Below are 21,601 nucleotides of genomic sequence, written 5' to 3' on the forward strand. Positions count from 1 at the left end.
TGACAGTAACGTTGAATTTAATAAAATATATTCATATTATTTCATATTATTAACTGATGCAGTTGTCTCACTTTCACTGAATTTTCAGGCTGTTAAACTCATTTAAAATATGCAGACTCCAAAACATTCTATACTTTGGTCCACTAGACACTCACCTCTTGGCCCTTAAGACATGCAGCACAGCCCCGAAGAAGAGCAGGTCAAACTCCTCTTGCAGTTTATCCATGGACTGCAGCAGAGCCACGGATTTGTTGGCACCTTTTAAGCTCTTGTACTGAGCCCAGTGGTCACTGACATAGCAAAGAGCCAACCTGCCACAGGGGAATAAAGAGCCCCAGCTTTATGCTTTATCGCAGATAGAAAAACAGGTATCCCATGTCTATTGTATTCCCCATCATGAAATACCTGATTGTATATCCAATGCGCTTCACGAATCTCCTGTATCGGGCTCTATTATATGTCTGCAAGCCAAAAGCCAAAACCTCCAAAAGACATGAGGTGAAATCAAAGACTTTCATAATCTCTTGGCTGGTTTTAGCCTTGGGGTCATATTCACCTAACCAAAAAAGGCAAAAGAGTTTACTATGTATACAATAAAATTTTGATGAATTGCCTATCTATCACAATCATAGGTGCCGCTTCATATAAAATGTTTTTTCCTTACAATTCAAACAGCCAACATCATACCTGCCAACAAAATACTTCAATTTATACCATAATGCCATATTGTGTACCTTTCACTGTGAGTCCTAATAAATTCTTGAAAAGCTCATCAAAAGGAAACTGAGAAAAAAAGGAAATGAGGTCATCCTCTGACAAAAGCAGCCAGCTTGTCTCAGGGTCTTCTTCCTGTGAAAATGGCAATTGCTTAGGTCAGATGTTCAGTAATATATGAGCTTTATTAATCAATTATTAAAAAGCAACATTATTAATTATCCCAGATCATGCTAAAAACTACACAAAGAAATCATGCTAGCTATCCATACACATTCATTACAACATCAACTTTAGAACAATATCACTACTTACCTCCTCTCCACCCTCATCTACCAGGGTCCAATTTCCCGATCCTGGTCCTCGATCAGAATTGCTGCTGGAACTGGTCTTGCTATCACAGTTCCTCAGATGACACAGAAAATCAGCTCGGTTCCTATGATACAGACATTTGGAATCAGGGTGGGAAAGCCATCTACCTGTACATAATATTCTATAATGGTATTACAGTGCAGTATGTTAGCAAATTCGTAATTCTCTGTCAAGCACAAAACAACAGTTAACATGCTCTTTACCTAACTGGTGACATCAGTATAGCCAGTGCCTGCATAAAGTGATTCATTCCAGATGGATCATCCAGCACTTTCACCTGAAAAACAACATTTGTTTAAAAGAGCGGAACTACTGTTATAATGTATTGTTGACCACAATATTTTATTACCCCAGCGATAGGCTGGCCCCCCATCCTGGGTTGTTCCCTGCCTCGTGCCCATTGCTTCCGGGATAGGCTCCGGACCCCCCGCGACCCAGTAGGATAAGCGGTTTGGAAAATGGATGGATAGATGGATATTTTATTACAAAAACCTTTTATTGTGTTTTGTCCGACTGTGTAATCATTTCAACAAATGCGTATGAAAAAAATGTCATGGCCCACAATGAGATTATTAAAATGAGGCTACAGTTGTATTTAAGATGCTGCATTCAGACATATTTTAATTTACTGTTTCTCGGCTGGTGGGTCACCGGACCATTTACAGTGGATCATGAAGTATGTGAGTCATGCAGTACCAGTCCTTGTCAACATGGTGCCTTAGATGAGCATCACTGCCAATGGCCCCCATCCAAGGCAAAGTGAAATTGGCTGGCAAGTTGGCACCCCCTGAGAGGTTGGTGATAAAGGCTGATAAAGGTTGATAAGGTTCAGTCAGATAAAGGTTGGTGGGGAAGATGGTGGTACAGGAGGTAGTGCTCTCGTTCGGCAACTGGAGGGTTGCAAGTTCGAGCCCTGGTTCCTCTTGCCCCCATCAAAGTGTCCTTGAGCAAGACACTGAACCCCAAATTGCTCCCGGTGAGCAGGTTGGCACCTTGCATGGCAGCCTCCGCCACCGGGGTGTGAATGAGTGTGTGGATGGGTGAATGTGAGGCATGAAATGTAAAGCGCTTTGAGTATTCGTAGGAGTAGAAAAGCGCTATATAAATGCAGTCCATTTACCATTTACCATTTAAAGGCAGGTGCCTATGTTGCCTATAGAACTGACTGACCCTGGGATCATGGTAAAATTTCCCTGGTGGCATGGGTGACAAGTCTCACTCCCCCCCACCCCCACCACTTGCCAAGGCTAAGACTCAGTTTTCATCAGACTTTACAGTTTTTGTCATCCATTACTCTGTTTTCGCTGCAGCTAGGTTGACATGTTTTCAGTCAGCAAATTTTACTGTGAGCACCATTCAGTTGGTTTAAAAGTTACACAATTTGGGTTGTGACTTAATGACCAAGGAAAACCCTGAGTGCTGAGGCTAAAACAGCTGAGAATCACATGATCATTGGTAAATGGAAATTTCGCAATTGTTTTGTTTCTCCAATTTCAGCAACCCTATTACGTTTAAGTACTTAAAGAAAAACTCTACATAAATCCGTAAAAAGCATCACTGCATCATCGGGAGTAAAGAATATATTAGAAATGGTCTTATCAATCTGTCCTACTCCATGGGCATCATTAGGCCTGATCACTCGGGAAGTTGGCCCTGAGTATTTTAAGCCTAGCCCCAATGCCAATCTTCCTTCAGAAAAAGATTAAGTCAAGCCCCAAGTAAACATGACTTAGTCTCTGGTCTTTTCAAACAACCAAAAATGCCCCCGCCCTACTCCAAAAGACAGCATGACTTACCTGGAGGAAAGACACTGCCCATTCTCCCACTCCAGAGGGGCAGCAGAGAAGATGATTAAGAAGATACAGGTGGTCCCCAGATGAGCCAACACGGTGCAAGACCGATACCTACCAGAGTGCATTCAATACAGGATAGTTAGCTGGATGCAAACAAATATTTGTCATAATATCAATTCAGGCTATGCATTTAAGTGTGCTTTCCTTTCCTTGAGAGTTCAGCACAGTCCTTCTACAGAAACCTTTGAAGTACAGACATCATTCTTTTTTTGAGCCCATTTATTAATTTCACCTGCTTGTTATTATTAATAACATAAAACTGACTTCTGCTTTTTCTCTTGGCCAAACCACAGACCCAAATGTCTGTTTCAGGTACCCAAGACATGTATAGTAGCCCTTCCAAAACTTGGGGTTGCACAAAACACTTTAAGTTTTCCCCTTAAGTGTGACACTTAAGGTTTATTTTCTCCTTAGCTAAGGGATTTATTTAAGGGTGTTGGACAGAACCCCTTAAAAGGTTTCCTTAGTTAAGGAAAAACATTAAGGGATTTCCAACGTTGAAAGACATTTTACAGCAGTAAAACTGTCCCATTTCCATGGAGACCGTTCATATGCTTGCACTTGTGCCTGCTTGTGATTCCCGTTATCACTTCACAAAGTTACTCACAAAGTAAAAAAAAAAAAGACGACAAGAAAGCCAAATTGGACAGAGGAGGAAAAGATTATACTTTTGGAGGCATACAATAAAAGAAAGAACATACTAAAAAGTAAATCTGATCCGCAAATAACAGAAAACAACGAATGTAGGAGGAAATTGTAATGAAAATTAATTCAAGAAGTCTGGTGAAAAGGTCCATCCAAGAGGTCCAAAATAATACAACTTATCTGTTCTGGCAGAAAAGAGATCACTAATTACAGAAGAGAACGCGACAAAACTGGTAAGATGACTCTTAGGCCTACCAGTTGACATTAACTTACAACTTCAGATAGGTTAAATGACTAAAGGACTGAAGGGAACTGTCTAAAGTATTCACTGCTGACAGTGAAATAGATCTCTGTAAGTTGCTCAACTTCTTTCAACAAGTTGTTACACATTAAAGTATTTAAGGTATAGATATAAAGTAGACTGTAAGGGTGTGTAACGTTATAGGCTATGGTTAGTTAGCGAGCTCGGCTGAACGTGAAACTGGCTTAAAATTCTATGACACTCACGTTTAGACTGCAACCTAATATGCTAGAAAATAAATAATTACCAGAATTTACTCTATACAAAATGTCATTTTCAAGGTGGAGGTCCACCTCCAAAACCTCTTTCAAATGAGGCAGTGATGGTAGCGGACATGAATGACGCGGCACACCGTTGACTTGTGGACATGAAATACATCTCCTGTTACAGCCTGAAAGGAGTCCATAGCACAAAACTGCAGAGCAATCATTAACTGTAACGCAGCTGGAAGAGCACAGCTTCGGATTGTGGGGCGATCCAACTGCAGACGGTCGGACAAATGATTAATTGACTGCTGGTCAAATTTATAATGCAAAATCAATTGCTCATTATTAAGCGTGTCTAAGGGGTTCTCTCGGTCACAGAACACTCTATTTGTGACGTGTTAATTTTCGTTATTTATTATCATAAACTCGGCCATGTTGCAGTCAAGGTATGGTTAGAGGTACTTTAATTTTTTTCCCTTAGTTTGGTTGCTAAGGTCTTTTGTGCAACTGTTAAGGGATTCCTTAAGTATAAGACCAAGATAAGGAGAAAAACTTAAATACTTAAGAGAAAATTTTAAGGAAACCTTAAGGAGGAGACTTAAGGGTGTTTTGTGCAACCGACTTTATTTTAAGAAGACCTTAACTTGGACTTTAAGGAAATTCTTAACTTAAGGTGTTTCCTGCAACCAGCCCCTGATGCTAATTGTGTTTTCCTGTGTTTGCTTTGTTTTCCACACCTGTATCCAAACAGACTGTCCATTCCATCCTCCCATCCTTGTATCACATTACTGTAAGGCTTGGCCTGGAAACTCAACTATGCTGAAACTACACTATTAATTAGCCAGTCAATAACCACCACCCACAGGTAAGCCCCTACGGGTCTTATTTTAGGACAGCCCAGTCCTTGATCTATGAATTGGCTGGCTTTATATATCTATTCACTCATAACCTTCTGTTATATATAGTCTGATACCAAAGAATATATAATAAACAATGTCTCAGTTACACCTACAGCACCAGAGGTACCAGTCAATGTGAAGACTTTACTATTTTCCACACATTCAGTTATTGATATACTTAAACTAGGATGAACTATAATTCAAACAAAATTACGTTGGATTTTAGTACTGCTGTCCACTCACCCCAAACTTACTTTATGTATTTCTTCCCAATGTAACAAAGGCTCTTTTTATTTAGATGTAATCAATGTGGGAGAAAAGTGTCTCTGTTCTAGAAGGTCATCTATGCTGTCACTAACTTTTCGCCAGCATGAAGACTTCTGCTCTACATCGAACTAGATTATTCTCCTAATTTTCCAACGGCAGAATTTTAGAAGAAATATATAACGACACACCAAAGTCAGATTCACTTCACTGCTAAGAGAATTTTTGAAAACAAGCAATCATAACGTAAAACATAGCTGACGGTTAGGTACCAATTTCTGGAGCCACATGTGGACGTCATCCTGGAATTGTTTGTCCTCAAGGATTCTGCGAGTGAAGCTGAAGAGTATGCTGATGCATGTCTTAAGTGGATGTAAACTAGAAGGCTGGGCCATCAAGTCTGGGCAATCTGTCAAAAATGTCAATCATGCACAGCATTGGATATAAAGTGAACAGCAGAGTACAATTTTATGTCACACACTAAAATACTATGGCAAATTGCTCCAGTGCAATTGATACACAGAACAAGTGCATTGAAAGAACTTAAACAAAGACACAGGGTATGCACTCACCAGTAACAGATTCATCCACAACTACGTTCATGGTTACTGGATTCTTTCTGAGCATATAGTAAAGGTAAGAGTCCACCTGAAGGTGTGATAGCATGGTTGTGTATGTGTGCATTGCAACTGTTTGGTGCACCAGGTCTGTCTTGGTTTTAAAATGATGTTGCAATTCTGCCAACACAGTTTCATTCAGCCCAGCCTGCTGGAATCTGTGGTATCCACAAACCTTGGCCTGGTCTGCACATACACCCTGCCACACACAGAGATAGAAACTTAGGATTTGAACTGAAGAAAAAAGTCACTTCAGAATCAGAATTTATTCAAATCAGCTTATCAAAAGTAAGATACAAAGTCAATATCATGAACAGTATGTGAGTGTTATAAAACATGGCAAATACTGATAGCAAAGCAATGGAGTCATGTGACAATTTATGGTGACTGAACTTCAGAAAATGTATGTATTTTTGTTTTCCTAATACTAACATACTAGTTCATTACAAAAAGCATTTCCACTCTTTTCAAAGGCAAGTAATGTAATGAGATGTTGAGATCCTAGTTCTCACCTGTAGCGTGAGCTGCTCATCTCTGAAACTCCACAGCCGATTCTGAGTGCTCTTGCACTCCGAGTTGGCGGCCTGGAGTTTAGCTTGGGACTGGCTCAGCTGGTGACAAGACCGCCAATACTGCTGAAGCAACTCATGCAACTCGTGCCCCTCTTGGTGGGCTATGACTTCAAATTCAGCCGCATGGACCTCAACGTGCTTAAGCAAAGATGCAGGATCCCACATTTTCAACTGCTCTCCTCTTAATTCTTGTGGGTCTGAGTACAGCTCTGATAGTTCTGGGTATATCTTCTGAACCTTTCCCAGTTCCAGCTTTATAGAATGTATTGGCACTAGACTGGAAACTGATGATTCTTCATCTGCCAAGGGAAGCACAGCTGGGGCTTTTTCCTCAAGGTTACACAATACTTCAGACATCTTGTCCTGAACGTTTGATGTTTCATTCAATTCAGAACCAATGGGATTCTGATCCTTTACTGAAAACAACTGTGGTTCTATTATCTGTGCAGTGGCAGAGGCATTACTTTGAGGATACAAGATTGGAATACTGTTTTCCAGTGGGTTTAATCCACAATTCAAAGCTTTTTTGTCACAATTCAGTTCAGTCAACTTGTGATGAATACTGAGCAAATCATTGTCAAACAACTGGCAGCCTCCTGTGCTGTCCTTAGACTGCTTTGCATCCATTTTGTTGATACAGTCCCATGTTGTCTCATCTTCCACATTTTCTGCACTTGTAAATCGGTCTTTCTCCATTTGTGTATGTGCAGTAAATGCTGGATGCTTCTGCTCTGCCGTTGGCCATTCAGTAGAGAGGCTAAGGGCACTGGACTGAGAGGTGGTCATCTGTCTAAATGTAGGATCCAACAACTCACCATCTTCATGTAAAGACAGAAGAGGCTTATCCTTTTCACAATGTATAGGACCATGCCTCCCTGCTTGGTTTACACCTTCACATTGCTCCTGCTTTTTACCCTTAACATAAAATTAAAATGTTTACAATTATTAGAATGAGCATGTACAAAAAAAAATTTGGTCTTTTTGTCCAAACATCAAACAAATAGAAAAAAGATTTATACACAAAGAAACAAACAGCACACGAGCATTAGTTTGGTTTTTACCTGAGACTTCCCAGTTTGCTTAGTCTTCTTTTTTTTTGGTCTCACAGCTTCAGCCATCCCTCTTATTCTAAGGGCAGCTCCCACTTCAGCATTTCAAACAATTGCTTTGCTGTTGGATAGTTTCACCATTTCACACTCACCACTATTTACACTTATCTGTTATGAACAAAACAGCATAAAAACTATTAGATTCCATACATCTGCATATAAAAAGCATCACACTTTATATCTGACTTTCGCTTCATAGTGACTTCACTGAGACAAGACACAAACTTCAGACAGATCTTCAAGAAGAAATTGATATCAAACATTACATCAGCTTTGCCCTGCAGTCATCCAGCCTTTTTCATACATGGGAACAGGGTAATTTTACCGGGAACAGGAAACTGAATGATTATAAAATTACTTTTTAAAAATGATGTTAGATTATACTTTAAACTATACACCCTAAGCAATTATGAGACTTTATTTTATTTTTAAAATTTAAAAAATAGTATGGGTAAGCAAGCTCGACTGAAATTTTTTTTCCGCACAAACTTCACTAAACAACAGAAACACATTGTCATGCAACTTATACACAGTTATGGCGATAAATGCTGTATTCCCATGTACGTGTTAATATCGGATTCAAAAATATTCAAGCGAGAATGGCTTCACTACAGTAAACAGCAAATATGTAATGAAATGTAATGTCACGTAACTGTAGTTTTACAAATTATGGAAATGACAGGGCGTTTCGCATTCGTCGGGCACAGGACGTACAGTCCACTGTCAGCATGTAGTGTAAGGTCAGCGTTTACGTTTCTATTATAAGCAGTATAAGCTATTACGTGAAATCACTGTGTTTAATAAATGCCACAATATAATAACGAAACATATACGACTAATTACGTATAAACACATATGTTTTTCTGCTGAATAAAAAATAAAGTTGGCAGATTTCAGTTTTAAGCTAAGAAATATTACAATTACAAATATTACAAGCTTGGTTGAAACAGTATCGGCCTTACAATAACAATAAATGTATTATGAACATTACTTAAAATAATGACACAAAAGGATTTTCGTGACAACTAGTCTGACAACTGGCTTGCCATTATCGTAATGCAGTTAGCTACCAAGCTATCAGACGTAATTATTCATAACATAGTTCTACTGCTAAATATACAGCTAATGGGCCACATTATAAACGCACGTTGATAAACGGATGTTATAAATAGATATGAATTGTCATACCGAACGTAAGTCTGCTTGTTGTTGACTTCAGTCTTCATTATCCGATCCATAAACATAACCCAAGTCACTCGCAATTTCGTGTTTGTTGTCTTCCTGAAAACGGTGACTACGTTCACGTAACGTAACACCTACGAAATCATGTTCGGAGACTGCGCAGAACGCAGCACTATCATTCAGTAAAAATCAGCTCAAGACTAGACACATACCCTTTTATAATAATAATAACAACGTGCCGCGTAATGGGTTGATGGCCAATCCCGGGTTATTCCCTATCTTGTTCCCGCAATTTCCGTGATTCCCAAAAAAATCGATGCATCATCATAATAATAATAATAATAATAATAATAATAATAATGTTCGTGCCCATTGCTTCCGGGGTAGGCTCCGGACCTCCCGCGACCGTTATAATAATTAACATCTCATATGAATAAAAGACGTTTTCCCATATGTATTGTTTTACTTTATAATTTTCCACATGGCTTGTAATTGTTGCTGTTAAAATTAAAAGTTTACTAAAAGTAAATAAATCATATAACCATTCAATTCACAACAAAACCATCGAAGATGAATCTAGTGTAAATGGTGAGTAGTTATATATATTTAGCAGATGCTTTTGTTCAGAGTAACAGGAATAAAGGTCAGCGATTCCCTGGAGCAACTGTATTGTATTGTATTGAATGCGTTGAATATTTGGCATCCTATGAGTAAGTATGATTCCTGCGTTGGTGATAGAATAAATTAAGCTATAATATGAATAAAACTGCTTATACGTCTTACTTATGCATATTATAGTTATCCCAATATTCAAAACTGCTCAATCTATGAAGAAATATTTTCTGATCGACTATTACATTACCTCACATTTAATTATTTTCTTATTCTACTGGAGAATTCTCTTAAATCTTTTCCAGTCGGAATTTTTCTGCAGAGTTTAAAACATTTTCGTATTTGTTTTTACATAAATATTACCATTTACTTATTTTATGCTCTACCTTTGCGCAAAGCTTCAACGTTCATGCAAAAGCTTGAATGGGTGATTCCTCGGCACCGCACTAGTCTGAATGGACCAATTTGAGTTTTTTCCAGTGGCTGGAGTGCCAATCCTGCCACCAACCCCCAAGCTTTTCCCTGTAAGTTAGAGAACCTCCTTATAGGGCTGGATGTAGATTAACGTCATACCCAAAGTGGTTGGGGTGTAATTAAAGTCTGTGACAAATATAAGGCTGTTATAAGGTCTACTGTTACTTGTGAAACAAACAGGAATAGCGTTAGAAATCGCGTACACGCCCCTTCCAAACTGCGTATCCCACAATTCTTTGCAAACCTTTGACCTATGAGTACCGACGTAAGGAAAATGGCGGAGGTGATGAATGTTGGTGTGAATTTAGAAGCTTTTTCTCAAGCAATAAGTGCGATTCAGGCCCTTCGTTCTAGTGTAACTCGAGTGTTCGATTCGTTGAAAGATGGGATGAAAAATAAAGAGACTCTTGAAGGGCGAGAAAAAGTGTTTACCACTGAATTTCAAGATAACCTGCAGTCGGTGAACCGAGACCTTAAGTAAGTAAAGGCGTAACGTTTACGCTAGCACTGAATGTGAATTGAGTTATCAGAATATAAAGTGTAACCCGAAATGTACCATATATTTTTCTTAGAATTTATAGGTATTTCTTACAGGAGAGACGTCTTTATGTTTGGTTAACTAGCTCAAAGCTACGGATGTGCTAGCCTGCTACAGCTTTAATTGGATACGAAGCAGTGCTGATGAAGTTCTGTAGTTCATGAAGCGTAGCATTAGTACAAATTCATCTCAGTCGACTTTGGATAAGTTCTGAGCATAGATTTTAATAGAGGCCTTTAATATTCCTTTCTAGTTGTAAACAAAGTGAGAGTAGATCATGGGGTTGTACAGAATCCCGAAATTCACACTTATAATCGAGTAAGCCCCTCTTAAAGAAGCTGTTATTACCTGGTTTACTTCGATCTGCCATTTGAGTACATGTGATTGTAAGTACTTGTGGTATACGCCATTATTCGCCAAGGTGTGTATCCCTTTTTATAATACAGTAGCCTCTTCTTTCTTATTGCCATCTGTCCATCAAGCCTTTTCAAAAGCATTGAAATTCAGCTTTTAATTGCTTGCATCTTAAATGAATGTGTGTATCACAAACTTCAGTTAAACCATTACACAAATATTAAAATGTGGGTCATTCTCGTGAATTTGAGAATTTTTCGGGAAAAATTATTTTGGAGAAAGCTCTATTTTGCTGCTCTTAAAATTGCCCAGATATTGACTTCAGTTATCACTGTATCATTCATTTTATATTGGACGTTTTGAAGCAGTTAAATGTGTCATGATGCACTTTGCAGTGAGTTGGAACGTCTCAGCAACCTGGTTGGTAGACCTTCAGAAAGCCATCCCCTTCACAACAGTGGTCTGCTGAGTTTAGACCCAGTTCAGGATAAGACCCCTCTCTATAGCCAGCTACTACAGGCATACAAGTGGTCCAATAAGGTAAGTTAAGTTTCCTTAAGGAAAAACCCTGTCTGTCCCTTACTGATATTACAAATACATGTACTGTAGCTGCAAGCCAGGCAAGGGGTGTGTGTGTGTGTGTGTGTGTGTGTGTGTGTGTGTGTGTGTGTGTGTGTGTGTGTGTGTGTGTGTGTGGTATTTTGGTGTTTTTGGATCTTTGTATATAACTATTTGGTTTGTCACTAGTACTACTGTAGCCTACTTGTTTTTGAATCTTGTGTAGTCTGAGTTACTGGGGTGACTGTAGTTCTCAAAGTTCTAGTGGAAATCCAAAATATTTTACTGAATGACTGACAAATGGGTAGGGGTGGGGGAGATCGATTCTGTTGCTTATTGCAGTTCTTCCAACTATTGTTATTCTGACATTGCCATGAGAGTTAAAAATCAATTTATACACATCAGTTTAAATGTGGGTAACTGAAATGAAATGTACGGCAATCCTGGAGTGCAATCTGATTCCGTATGCATGAGACCTATGACTTGGGAGAAGATATTTCTTTCAGCAAGACAGTGTTCCGAAGCATACTGTGAAAGCTGCACAAAAATGCTCAGAAGCTGAAGATGAATGTTCTGGAGTGGCCAGGTCAAAGCCCAGACCTCAATCCAATAGAGAATTTGTGGCTGTTCATGCCCAATCCCAGTGCAACTTGATAGAACTTGAGCAATTTTGCAAATAAGAATGGAGTAAAATTCCTGTGTCTAGATGTGCAAGCCTGACTGAGAGCTATCCACACAGATTCAGTGATTTGATTGTGGCCAAAGGTGCATCTACTATATACTGACTTGAAGGGGGTGAATATTTATGCAATCACTAATTTTTTCCATTATATAATTTTCATTAACTGACATTACTTTGTTGAAGTCTGTTTTCACGTTGACATTAATTATTCTGTCAGTTCCTGTCAAAAAAAGACAAATTGTAATTAATTTTATGAATTACAGCAATAATAGGGTAAAACCTTCAAAGGGGTGAATACTTTTCATAGGCACTGTAAGTGATGTGGTTGGGTCTTTGAGCTCTCTAGCACTAGCTGTAACCAACTCAAAGCCGCAATTAGCATAATGTTTTCTGTTAAATCTACTTGTAAATTTAGCTTTCACCCGTGTCATGAAATCTATTGATTTAATATATTATGCCAATATGTGTACTGTTTCAGCCATTGTCTTTTACTTTAAATGTAGACCTGAAATGCTTTTCACCAGAATTTTTTAAATTTCAAAGTATATAAAATCATCAAATATACATCGAAATCAGGTGGTCGCTGCTGATTCCTGCCCCTTTTGGTTTCTTTATTGCATTAAACCCCACTGATTTTTTTCCAACTATGTCAGCTGGAGCTAGGAACCTCATCACCTTTTTAGGCCATTTTATACTTTATTGTTGACTTAAATATTTATGCACGATGATGATACACTTTAGACCCATTTCCCTCAGAGAATTACCTCAGCTTGGCCAAATATTTAGGTAGTCTTGTATGGTACTTTTTATTGGAATTTGATATAAAAGTAACACATTGAGACAAAATAGAATAATTTTGTGCAATTTGTAATATTGTAAAAATATATCTTGCATAAGTGAAGACTATCAGAGATAAATCTTATTCAGAAAATGCTGTGCTAGTCTGGAGGTAATATTGCTAAACAGAAATTGTTTGTACGGTTAAGGTGACAAAAGTGTTACCTCCAAGTAAAAACTAAAAAGTCTGCGATTCTCAATTGAAACAGACTTCTGTGTCATCAGCTTAGGAATGTAAATGTTCATGAATATTGTTTCATTGTCCTTAGTTGCAGTACCATGCTGGTCTGGCATCTAGCCTGCTAAACCAGCAGTCCCTCAAGCGTTCTGCTAATCAAATGGGAGCATCTGCCAAGAGGCGGCCTAAAGTCCAACCAAGTGCCCTTGCCCTGCCTCCACAGTAAGTAAAGATTAAGGCTCCACTCCACTTTTCCACGTGCCCTTTCAGTTGCGGATGAGGGGATATGATGTAAATTTCGTCATCAGGGGTTGGCTGCAGACGACTGTTTTCTGTTTTCATTCCTCTGAGGGTCATTGTGACTGATGAGAATAGTAATAATAGTAATAGTAAAATACCATACAACATATTACACGTGATCATAGCATGAAAATGTCATATTGGTGCAGCTCTAGTTGGGATAGGTACTAAGACACCCCCAACCCCCAGATGAGCAGTTATCTGGTAAATGCATGGAGTTGTATTGTTATTACAATGACAGACTGCAACAAGCCCTGAAAGCTGTAGTGTGATTACTGCTTTTACACTTGCAGGTATGTGGATGATGTTATATCAAGGATTGGCAGAATGTTTCCTGATATGACTATTGAACTCTCCAGACCTAATGGGACGTCGGCAGTGCTTCTGGTAAGATCAGCTTTTTCTCCTGTAGCTTCCTTTTTCAGTAGCCCAACATACCTATGATGAAATTTATTTAACTTGGTAGTGCGTCAGAATTTGGTTTTACAGGAAATATTAATTTGCTTACTTCAGCTCTCTTCTGCATTAATCCACCCTAGTTCATCTTTAATCAACCCAGCTCCAAAATGTTAACTTGAACATAAGCTATATTGAATTGTATTGTAGAGTGCCTTGTAGTTTCAGCCAATGACTGTGGAATGTGTGTGATGTTACTTAGCCCAGTGAGCAATGCTGTATTGTAATTGAGTTCTTTAAGGCTTGATGTTAGCAAACAACAGCTTAAATAATATACTGACTAGACATGTGAATGTGTCAAACAAACCCGATTTTAAATGGATGAAAAATTTTAAATTGACCTACTCTAATAACTATTAACAATATTAAATAGCAAAGACCGAGAAAATAAATCATGTGTGTCTTCATAATTACTAATACTTAATCGTATGTTTAAAGTATATGTATACTCATGCCAAATGATTGTAAATGATTATATTTTATTTGCCTTAACTAAAGTTCACTATATACCTCCAATAAAAGTATTTTAACTGGACAACTGGGATCGCTCAAAAATCATAAATTGGTTTAACTTAATGTTTATTTTGAGGATTTGAATAGTCGATATGAATAATAAGCACTGCTTATGCTTAAGTATGTGATACATTTCAGCACAGTTACATCTTAAATTCTCTTTCTCTCCCTCACTTTCTTATGCACATCTACCATCCTGCCATATCAAGGTGACTCTAGGTAAAGTGCTGAAAGCCATTCTGGTGATGCGAAGTTTGTTTATAGATCGGACCATTGTGAGGGCATTCAATGAGAATGTGTACTCTGAGGATGGCAAGGTAAGGACCTACTACTTTTTATGTGATTTACCCAAAAAACTACAATTGGATTAAAGCTGAGACATCTCTCTGGAAATCCAGCTCGTTCTCTGGTTACAGGGATTTTGAGATTTATTTGAGTCCCTCCACTCTTCACAGTACGGTCTGGATTGTGTCCATTGAATTTGAATTGAATTTATGGTGTTTTTCCACTGCCACCAAGAACAGAGCTGTGCTTGATCCATACCGTGAACTGACTGTTTTCCATTGCAAAGTATGTGAGCCGTACCCAGTCCATCCCCGCCTGTACCTGTGCTGACCAAGTAGGGCCGAAAGTGATAAAAACAAGTTGGTTGTGTCACCACTATCTGATTGGTTGAAAGCTTGGAGATACTAGTGATCTGTGTTGATAAGCATGGATTGTCTGAAGGAAAAAAATAAGTAATAATTTAGTACATTGCGATGTATTAATGCATTCCTAATAAGTCAGAACTTATTGGGGACCTGCACTTCTTTGGTTTTAGGTTACTGTTGCTCTCCACACCCTGCAACGCCTTTACCGAACTGACCCTTCTGCAGTTGAAAACCAAAGCGAGCTGGAATTGTGCTGTAACTGGTCTCTCTTTGCAGTACAACTTGGGTTCTGTATGCCAGTGGAAAAGCACCATTAGAGACTGACTACATCTCTCTGAACTGTGGAAGGAACCCAGAGTAGAACTTGTGTAACACATGGAAAATATGCAAACTCCATACGTCCTGTAGATCTAAGCCCGGATATCAACCTTCAACTTTGGGGGTGTGAGGAACAGTGCTACCCACAAAGCCACGGTGTGCCCCTTCTGTTACCTCATGAATGAATCAGAAATGGAAGAGGAGGTTTTCAGTATGACACTTAGCATGTGTTTGAACCAGGATGAAACACCTTTAGATACATGGCAGATATACAGTGGAATTCCAGGAATTTCAGATGTAGAGGTTCACCGATTTGATATCTGGATTGTTATCGGCGCTGATCCATACCTATTAGAGTGATCAGGTATCGGCCAAATGTGACCAATCCACGTCTGATACATACTTATTTCGTTTTCGGCAGTCTGTAAAAAGATTAATAATATTTCTTGTGAGCAGTTTGTACAGTCAGTCGCATGACAGCTCTTTCCCATTTTGATATTTTTTTTTGCAGCATTCAAGCTGAACGCTAACGCTGCCACTCAATTTTTTTTGCAACTCAGTGGCTATAAGGGCAGTGACTTCTGTGACGTCATGCGCATACCCTTCGCAGTATGAGTAGGGTGAGAGCATCAGATATGCTTTTAACAATAACTAGTAGCACAGCAATTTGCAAACTTTGTAAAAACAAAGGTTTGAGAGGTGGAAGTAGCATTTAGTGGAAAATCCCACTAAACAAAGGTACGCAATTATGCGAGTCAACGCAAGAAATATGAAAAGAAGCAATGGGTGATTTGGGAGTCGCCGGCTTGGGCTGTTTTGCGCTCTGGCTACAGCTTATGATACACGAGGGGCTGCGATCGCAACAAAGTGTAAGCAACGCTGTTGACAAGGGGAGAAAATTGTGGGGCATTTTAAGCATTCGCAACTTGCGTATACTTGCTTGGAAGATACTCAGGTTGAACTGCAAATGCCTCAGAAATGCATAAAACAAGATGTACATTTATGTTTATAATAGCCTAATTAAAGACTTTTTTCGAACACATTTTTTCATTTGTATTTAGTTTAAAAATAATAATGTATTGTATGAATATTTATGTTTTATACATATAAGTAAAAAGAGTTCTTGTGTCACAAAATGTGTTGGTATGGACAGTCATTTATCAGAATTGGATCGAAACTGAAAAAACGTGCATCGGCCCATCACTACTAAGATCCTTACTCGTCAGATCTTCATTCTTCCTTTCATAAGCCTCGTCTAGAGTGCATTTTCATGTAGTATGAATAGTTAAGATTATTGTTGTCTGCTTCTGTGTCTGCTCTCATTTATTGATGAGCACTTTGACTGCTACATGCACCTTATAGGTCTTTTAAAAGCCTTAAGTGATATAATCTGTGTAATCTTTACATTTTCTTTTGTCAGTTGGACATCTGGTCAAAGTCTAGCTATCAAGTCTTTCAGAAGGTAAGAAGCAACTGATTAGATCAGCTATTCTCAGTGTGGTCTGCAGACCACCAGCAGTCATTGAGCATACGCCAGGTAGACCACGGGCTGACTTGATCATCTTTGGTTTCCATAAAGTTGGTGCAAGATAACGGTTTGTTTTAACTGAAAACAACGTTCGGTTGTTTCATTGCACAACACGTTTATCTTTCAGATTCACCATGACTGCATAACTTGTGGCTGTCTGTACAGCACATACATTTAGAAAATTGGTAACGACACAACAGCATCCTCAAAAAAACTAATAGTTCATATGGTAATTTCTTGCCCCAACAATAAATTACCATGCATTTGAAGTACAGGCAGTCCTCAGGTTCAGAATGCCTGACTTACAGATAACTCGTACTTAGGGACAGACTGCCATAAAGCCGATTATATTAAAAGTTTAGGATAAATGCAATTGTTTGTGATAATGGACACACACACTACTTTGTGACAGTCATGAAAACATTGCACAGCTTCAGTGGCTTGTAGGCTAAAGCTACAATGCAGTACCATATTAAGTTTTATTGCTGTATAATAACTTTTTTTCCAACTGACCAACAAATTTAACTTTTTTGACTTAGGAAACGGATCTCGTTCATACACTGGGGACTGCCTGTATACATCTGTCATAAAATGTTAAAAAGCATGGTAATTTCTTGTCGTAACAATGCAAATGGACATAATATATAGAATGCAGTTGCGCTCATGTAACAAGAAATTGTATCATTATATACATTATACAGCAAATATGTTCTTGCGCACCCATTATGCCAATCCGTGTTAGAAGGCACTTGAAGAATAGAGATTTTTATTTGTCAGACATTGATTTAATGTCGTTGGACTGAGGCATAGACAGTTGTTACACTGAACACTTTCTTCATCCTGTCCAATTTTTGAAAGGTTACAGACCATGCCACTACTGCTCTGCTGCACTACCAGCTTCCCCAAATGCCCGATGTGGTGGTTCGTTCCTTCATGGTATGTATCAATTATACTGTGTTTCAAAAGCTTTAAGTGTTCCAAGTGTTCCAATGAGGACATTGCTTCATTTCTCAAATGATGATTAGGACCTAAGAGTTCATCTTTCAGATTGAGGATTTCAGATTTCTGTTATATCTTGGGCTGTGCGATATAACTATATATTTTGGACGACGAAATAAAAACGTCCGTTGTTTCATTTTGCGCTCATTTATTTTCTGGTGTCGCAAAAATACACCTTTTACGGCAATACTTCATCATTTGGGTAACGGTTTGCAATGTTTCACGCCACGTGGGATATGGCACTTGTATGGTAGTTTTTATTGGACTTCATTATTTGTAACCCACAGAAGACAATCCACAAGCATGTACCATGATTCAGAAATACTTAACTATCCACAAATACCTCATATGTATTTTTAAAGTTGTTCTGTGTAAAATCATATCCCCAGAAATCTAGAGTGAAATGCACATTTATGGATCACATCCTGTCTATTTTTTGATTGCGTTACATTTGTGGAGGGGCGTCAGAAGCATTTTGAATGTGGGGGGGGACACACTGGCATAAAACTAATATTTAATGTTAAATGTGGGGGGTCCAAACAAATAATTATGAAATGTAAGGGGGACACGTCCCCCTCAGATTTAATGGCGGCAACGCCCATGCATTTGTGACTTACCTTCTATTGATTTGTGGATTTTTGTCGAGTTCATACCGCTACAGAGCTCCTAATACGTCTGGATGGGAAAATATTTCTTGAAATAGTTTTGAATTCACTTGCAATTTTGTGATCCCACTATAGCTATAAATAATTAATATCTATAAATAAATAATATAGACATGTCCTGTAAAGTGTGCGTTAAGTATTAAACTATGGGGACAATGTACACCATGTAACTTTAATATTATGGGTTCTTATATGTGCTTATTTATAATTGTATTGTGTTCATTCACCACCAGTTACACCAGCGAGACAGCTGCGCCATTGAACGTGAATTGCGCACACAAGCACTGAAATATTTTACCAAGCTTGAAAGATCATACAGCCGGAAAAATGCATTTACAGATAATTTTACCACAGTGTTAGAGTTAAGGTTTAAACTCGATCCCACTTTCTGGAATATTTCAGTATAGATCCACATATTCTCACATACACCATCAAGCGAGAATACCGGGCAGGTATACTCAAAAATGGATTTGGGTTTGGGTTTAAACCTCAGCTATGACACCACAGTAAAGTTACCTTTTATATTCAGTTTTCCGGAAGCAATACAATTGATAGTATTGTGAGAGAACTCAAAACTATGAAAAAAATATATATTTTCCCACAATGATTTCTTAGGCACTCCATATCCTGCAGCTAATCTGTAGAAAAAAAACACAAATATATCTTTATCCACAAACATAATCATATCCACAAAAATGCAGTACAATCTGTAGACCTGAATTGGGTTTTGCACATTTGTGGATTACTTGCCAATTTATTTGCGTTACATTTGTGATCTAGCTCCATTCTGTTTGTGGATCTTTGTCTATTTCATTTCACAGCTGATCTGTAGAAAAAACCCCATAAATATGAGGTGCAGCTGAGATGTATACCATTGTCAGGATATTAGATAACTTATATCGGGATATGAGATGTTGGTCATATTGCACAGTCCTATATCTAATTGTCCTTTCCTTCTCTTCCGGTAAAAATACAAACCAACTGAAGAGACTACTGTAATGCTGCATTATGTTAAAAGTAAATGAGTAATACAAATATTTGAGAATTACAAATTAAGAAATGAGGGTTAATGTATTTCCTATAGTTCTTGTGTTTGATTCCTCTACAATGCAGACCTGGCTAAGGAGCTACATCAAGCTTTTCCAGACACCATGTCAGCGCTGTGGAAGATTCTTGCAGGATGGATTACCACCGACTTGGAGGGACTTCCGCACTCTGGAGGCTTCCCACGAAACATGCAGACAATGAGGGCCTCTGGGCTCATGTAGAATAATGTGGAGTATACTTCTCCATGTTTGTATGGTCATATACTATCAGTCAGCCAGAATGTACCAGTTTAATGGTCAAGGACTCTATTGTAATGAAGTGATATATGTTAAATGATGGACTGTGTAAACAGAATTGATTTGAATGATTGTAATGAGTGGCTAGTGATTTCTTCAGTCAAGCAAGTCCCATGTGGTTTAATCTTGATTAATTCAAGATTTTTTAAACTGCTCAGTTCTGGTCTAGTGCTGCAGCTAGGTTAGTATTTTGTTTATTCCTGTTTGTTTGTTCCTGTATTTAAACTGCTTTGACTTGATCCATAAGTGTAATTTAAAATTTACAAAAAATGGTTAAAGAAAGTTTGTTAAAGTCCTTAAATGATCCAGGAATGATCCGCAATCTGAACGACAGTAGTAGGGAAGTTTGCTGTAGAAAACATTAGTGTAAAAATTTGTATCTTGTATTTGTTGTCATTTTTACTGTAAATTCTCGTTGAAAGTCATTATAAAATAGTTTCATACTTGCTTACACAGAACTTTGTATGTCACATCTCAAGCCTTCACCAGGTTCATATGACATGTATACAATGACACCTGTAGCCGTCTGAGCACATGCAGTCCTCTCCCCTCAGATCAGGAGCCAGCATAATGAGACAATGTGCCTGGGGGATTCCCAAATGCAGGGTTTAACGGGCGGGGCAGAGCTGTGGCTGTGGCTGAATCAGCAAGGTTTGGTAGTTTGAGATGGCGTATGGCGTGTCCTTTTCCCAAGAGAAGGTCAACAATAGACATGCATTTTTTTTTTTGCGGAGCTTTATACCGGGAGAAGGTGATTGAATTTAGGCTTTCTGTCATTCCTCCATGAATATCTTTGTAAATGTTTGTGAATCTTTCTTCTTCCAGTGATTAATTTGAACACCTGCCTTCAGCCTCACATTTGCATTCATTGTTAGTTTTATGGATTGCCCTCTCTTTTTTTCCCTTCTAGTAGCTTAAGTAGTACAGAACTGCCGAACAGATTGACTGCCAATGAATTGAAAGGAAAATACGCTCCACAGTCTACATAACCACATGGGAAGCTAACTTTGTGGACATGTCTGAGATCTACAGTGCTCTACATTGTCTGTAAATAAGGTGCATTTTGAATCACATATATATACACACACAAACACACACCACATTAGCATTGTCATACACTAGATAGAGCTGTGTGAAAAGACCCCAATTAAAACTGTGTGGTCACTGCAAAGTTAATTAGATCAGCTAGTGAATCAAAACAGGGATTTTCTATCCAATACGCAAGTTTAACTTTAAAAATACTGAAGGAGGGCTGTGGGAAAGGTGCCATTTAAATCATGCGACGCAACCACCATATTCATTGAGCTTGGCTTGGCTGGACAGCCAGTCATGCAATATTGTAAAACATAAATTATGCATATGGGTGTGTTGTACCAAATATAAATGTTATACATTAAGCACAAATTAAAAAATAAAACTTTTGCTAGGTGTTTTAACTACTCTGTGAGTTACTCTGTTATCCTACATAAACTTTACATTAACAAGTCACTAACAAGTTAATTCAGGTTGCCTCGGGATGTCAAAGAAAAAGCTACGGACTTTGAGAAGTTTCTTAAATTGTTAAAACCCAAACAATTTTAACCTAGTTACACATTATTCAGTTTTATATGCTCCACAAAAAAGTATAAAAGATATGACAGCCTCTCTTTTACAGATTTCAGCAGCTTTTCAGCCGTTCTGTATTATCTCGTTTCCTTTCATTGTTTTTTCATTTGAAACAAGCTGCTGATGTTATACCTGTGCATGCTGAGGGCATCCAGCTGGCTCATGATATCCGTGGGGAGCATGCTTAACTTCTCAAGAATACCCAAAAAATATATGCACCTAAACTCTGGAATACCCTACCAAAATATTACAGGGCC

At 38.3% G+C, this 21,601-nt stretch overlaps 2 protein-coding genes across 2 annotated transcripts in view; one reads left to right on the forward strand and one right to left on the reverse strand.

The window, feature by feature from the left end:
- epg5 (ectopic P-granules autophagy protein 5 homolog (C. elegans)) overlaps positions 1–8,900 on the reverse strand; it is a 31,316-nt gene extending 22,416 nt beyond the window's left edge. Inside the window, exons 1-11 of the mRNA XM_048984797.1 lie at positions 8,741–8,900; positions 7,505–7,660; positions 6,384–7,358; positions 5,827–6,070; positions 5,527–5,663; positions 2,883–2,990; positions 1,290–1,363; positions 1,030–1,150; positions 735–849; positions 406–556; positions 156–311 (exon numbers count right to left, since the gene is read on the reverse strand). Coding sequence (XP_048840754.1) covers positions 156–311; positions 406–556; positions 735–849; positions 1,030–1,150; positions 1,290–1,363; positions 2,883–2,990; positions 5,527–5,663; positions 5,827–6,070; positions 6,384–7,358; positions 7,505–7,561 — 2,138 coding nt within the window. The 5' untranslated portion in view covers positions 7,562–7,660; positions 8,741–8,900. The remainder of the gene's footprint in view (positions 1–155; positions 312–405; positions 557–734; positions 850–1,029; positions 1,151–1,289; positions 1,364–2,882; positions 2,991–5,526; positions 5,664–5,826; positions 6,071–6,383; positions 7,359–7,504; positions 7,661–8,740) is intronic.
- A 1,106-nt stretch (positions 8,901–10,006) lies between these two features.
- med27 (mediator complex subunit 27) lies at positions 10,007–21,175 on the forward strand. The gene is made up of 8 exons (XM_048999521.1): positions 10,007–10,297; positions 11,108–11,252; positions 13,059–13,189; positions 13,561–13,654; positions 14,446–14,553; positions 16,625–16,666; positions 17,591–17,668; positions 19,510–21,175. The coding sequence occupies exons 1-8, from the start codon at positions 10,074–10,076 to the stop codon at positions 19,642–19,644; spliced, it is 957 nt and encodes a 318-aa protein (XP_048855478.1). The 5' UTR covers positions 10,007–10,073; the 3' UTR covers positions 19,645–21,175.
- Positions 21,176–21,601: the final 426 nt, after the last annotated feature.

The sequence above is a fragment of the Brienomyrus brachyistius genome, chromosome 2 (assembly GCF_023856365.1).
Source record: "Brienomyrus brachyistius isolate T26 chromosome 2, BBRACH_0.4, whole genome shotgun sequence".
In the NCBI taxonomy this organism is placed as follows: Eukaryota; Metazoa; Chordata; class Actinopteri; order Osteoglossiformes; family Mormyridae; genus Brienomyrus; species Brienomyrus brachyistius.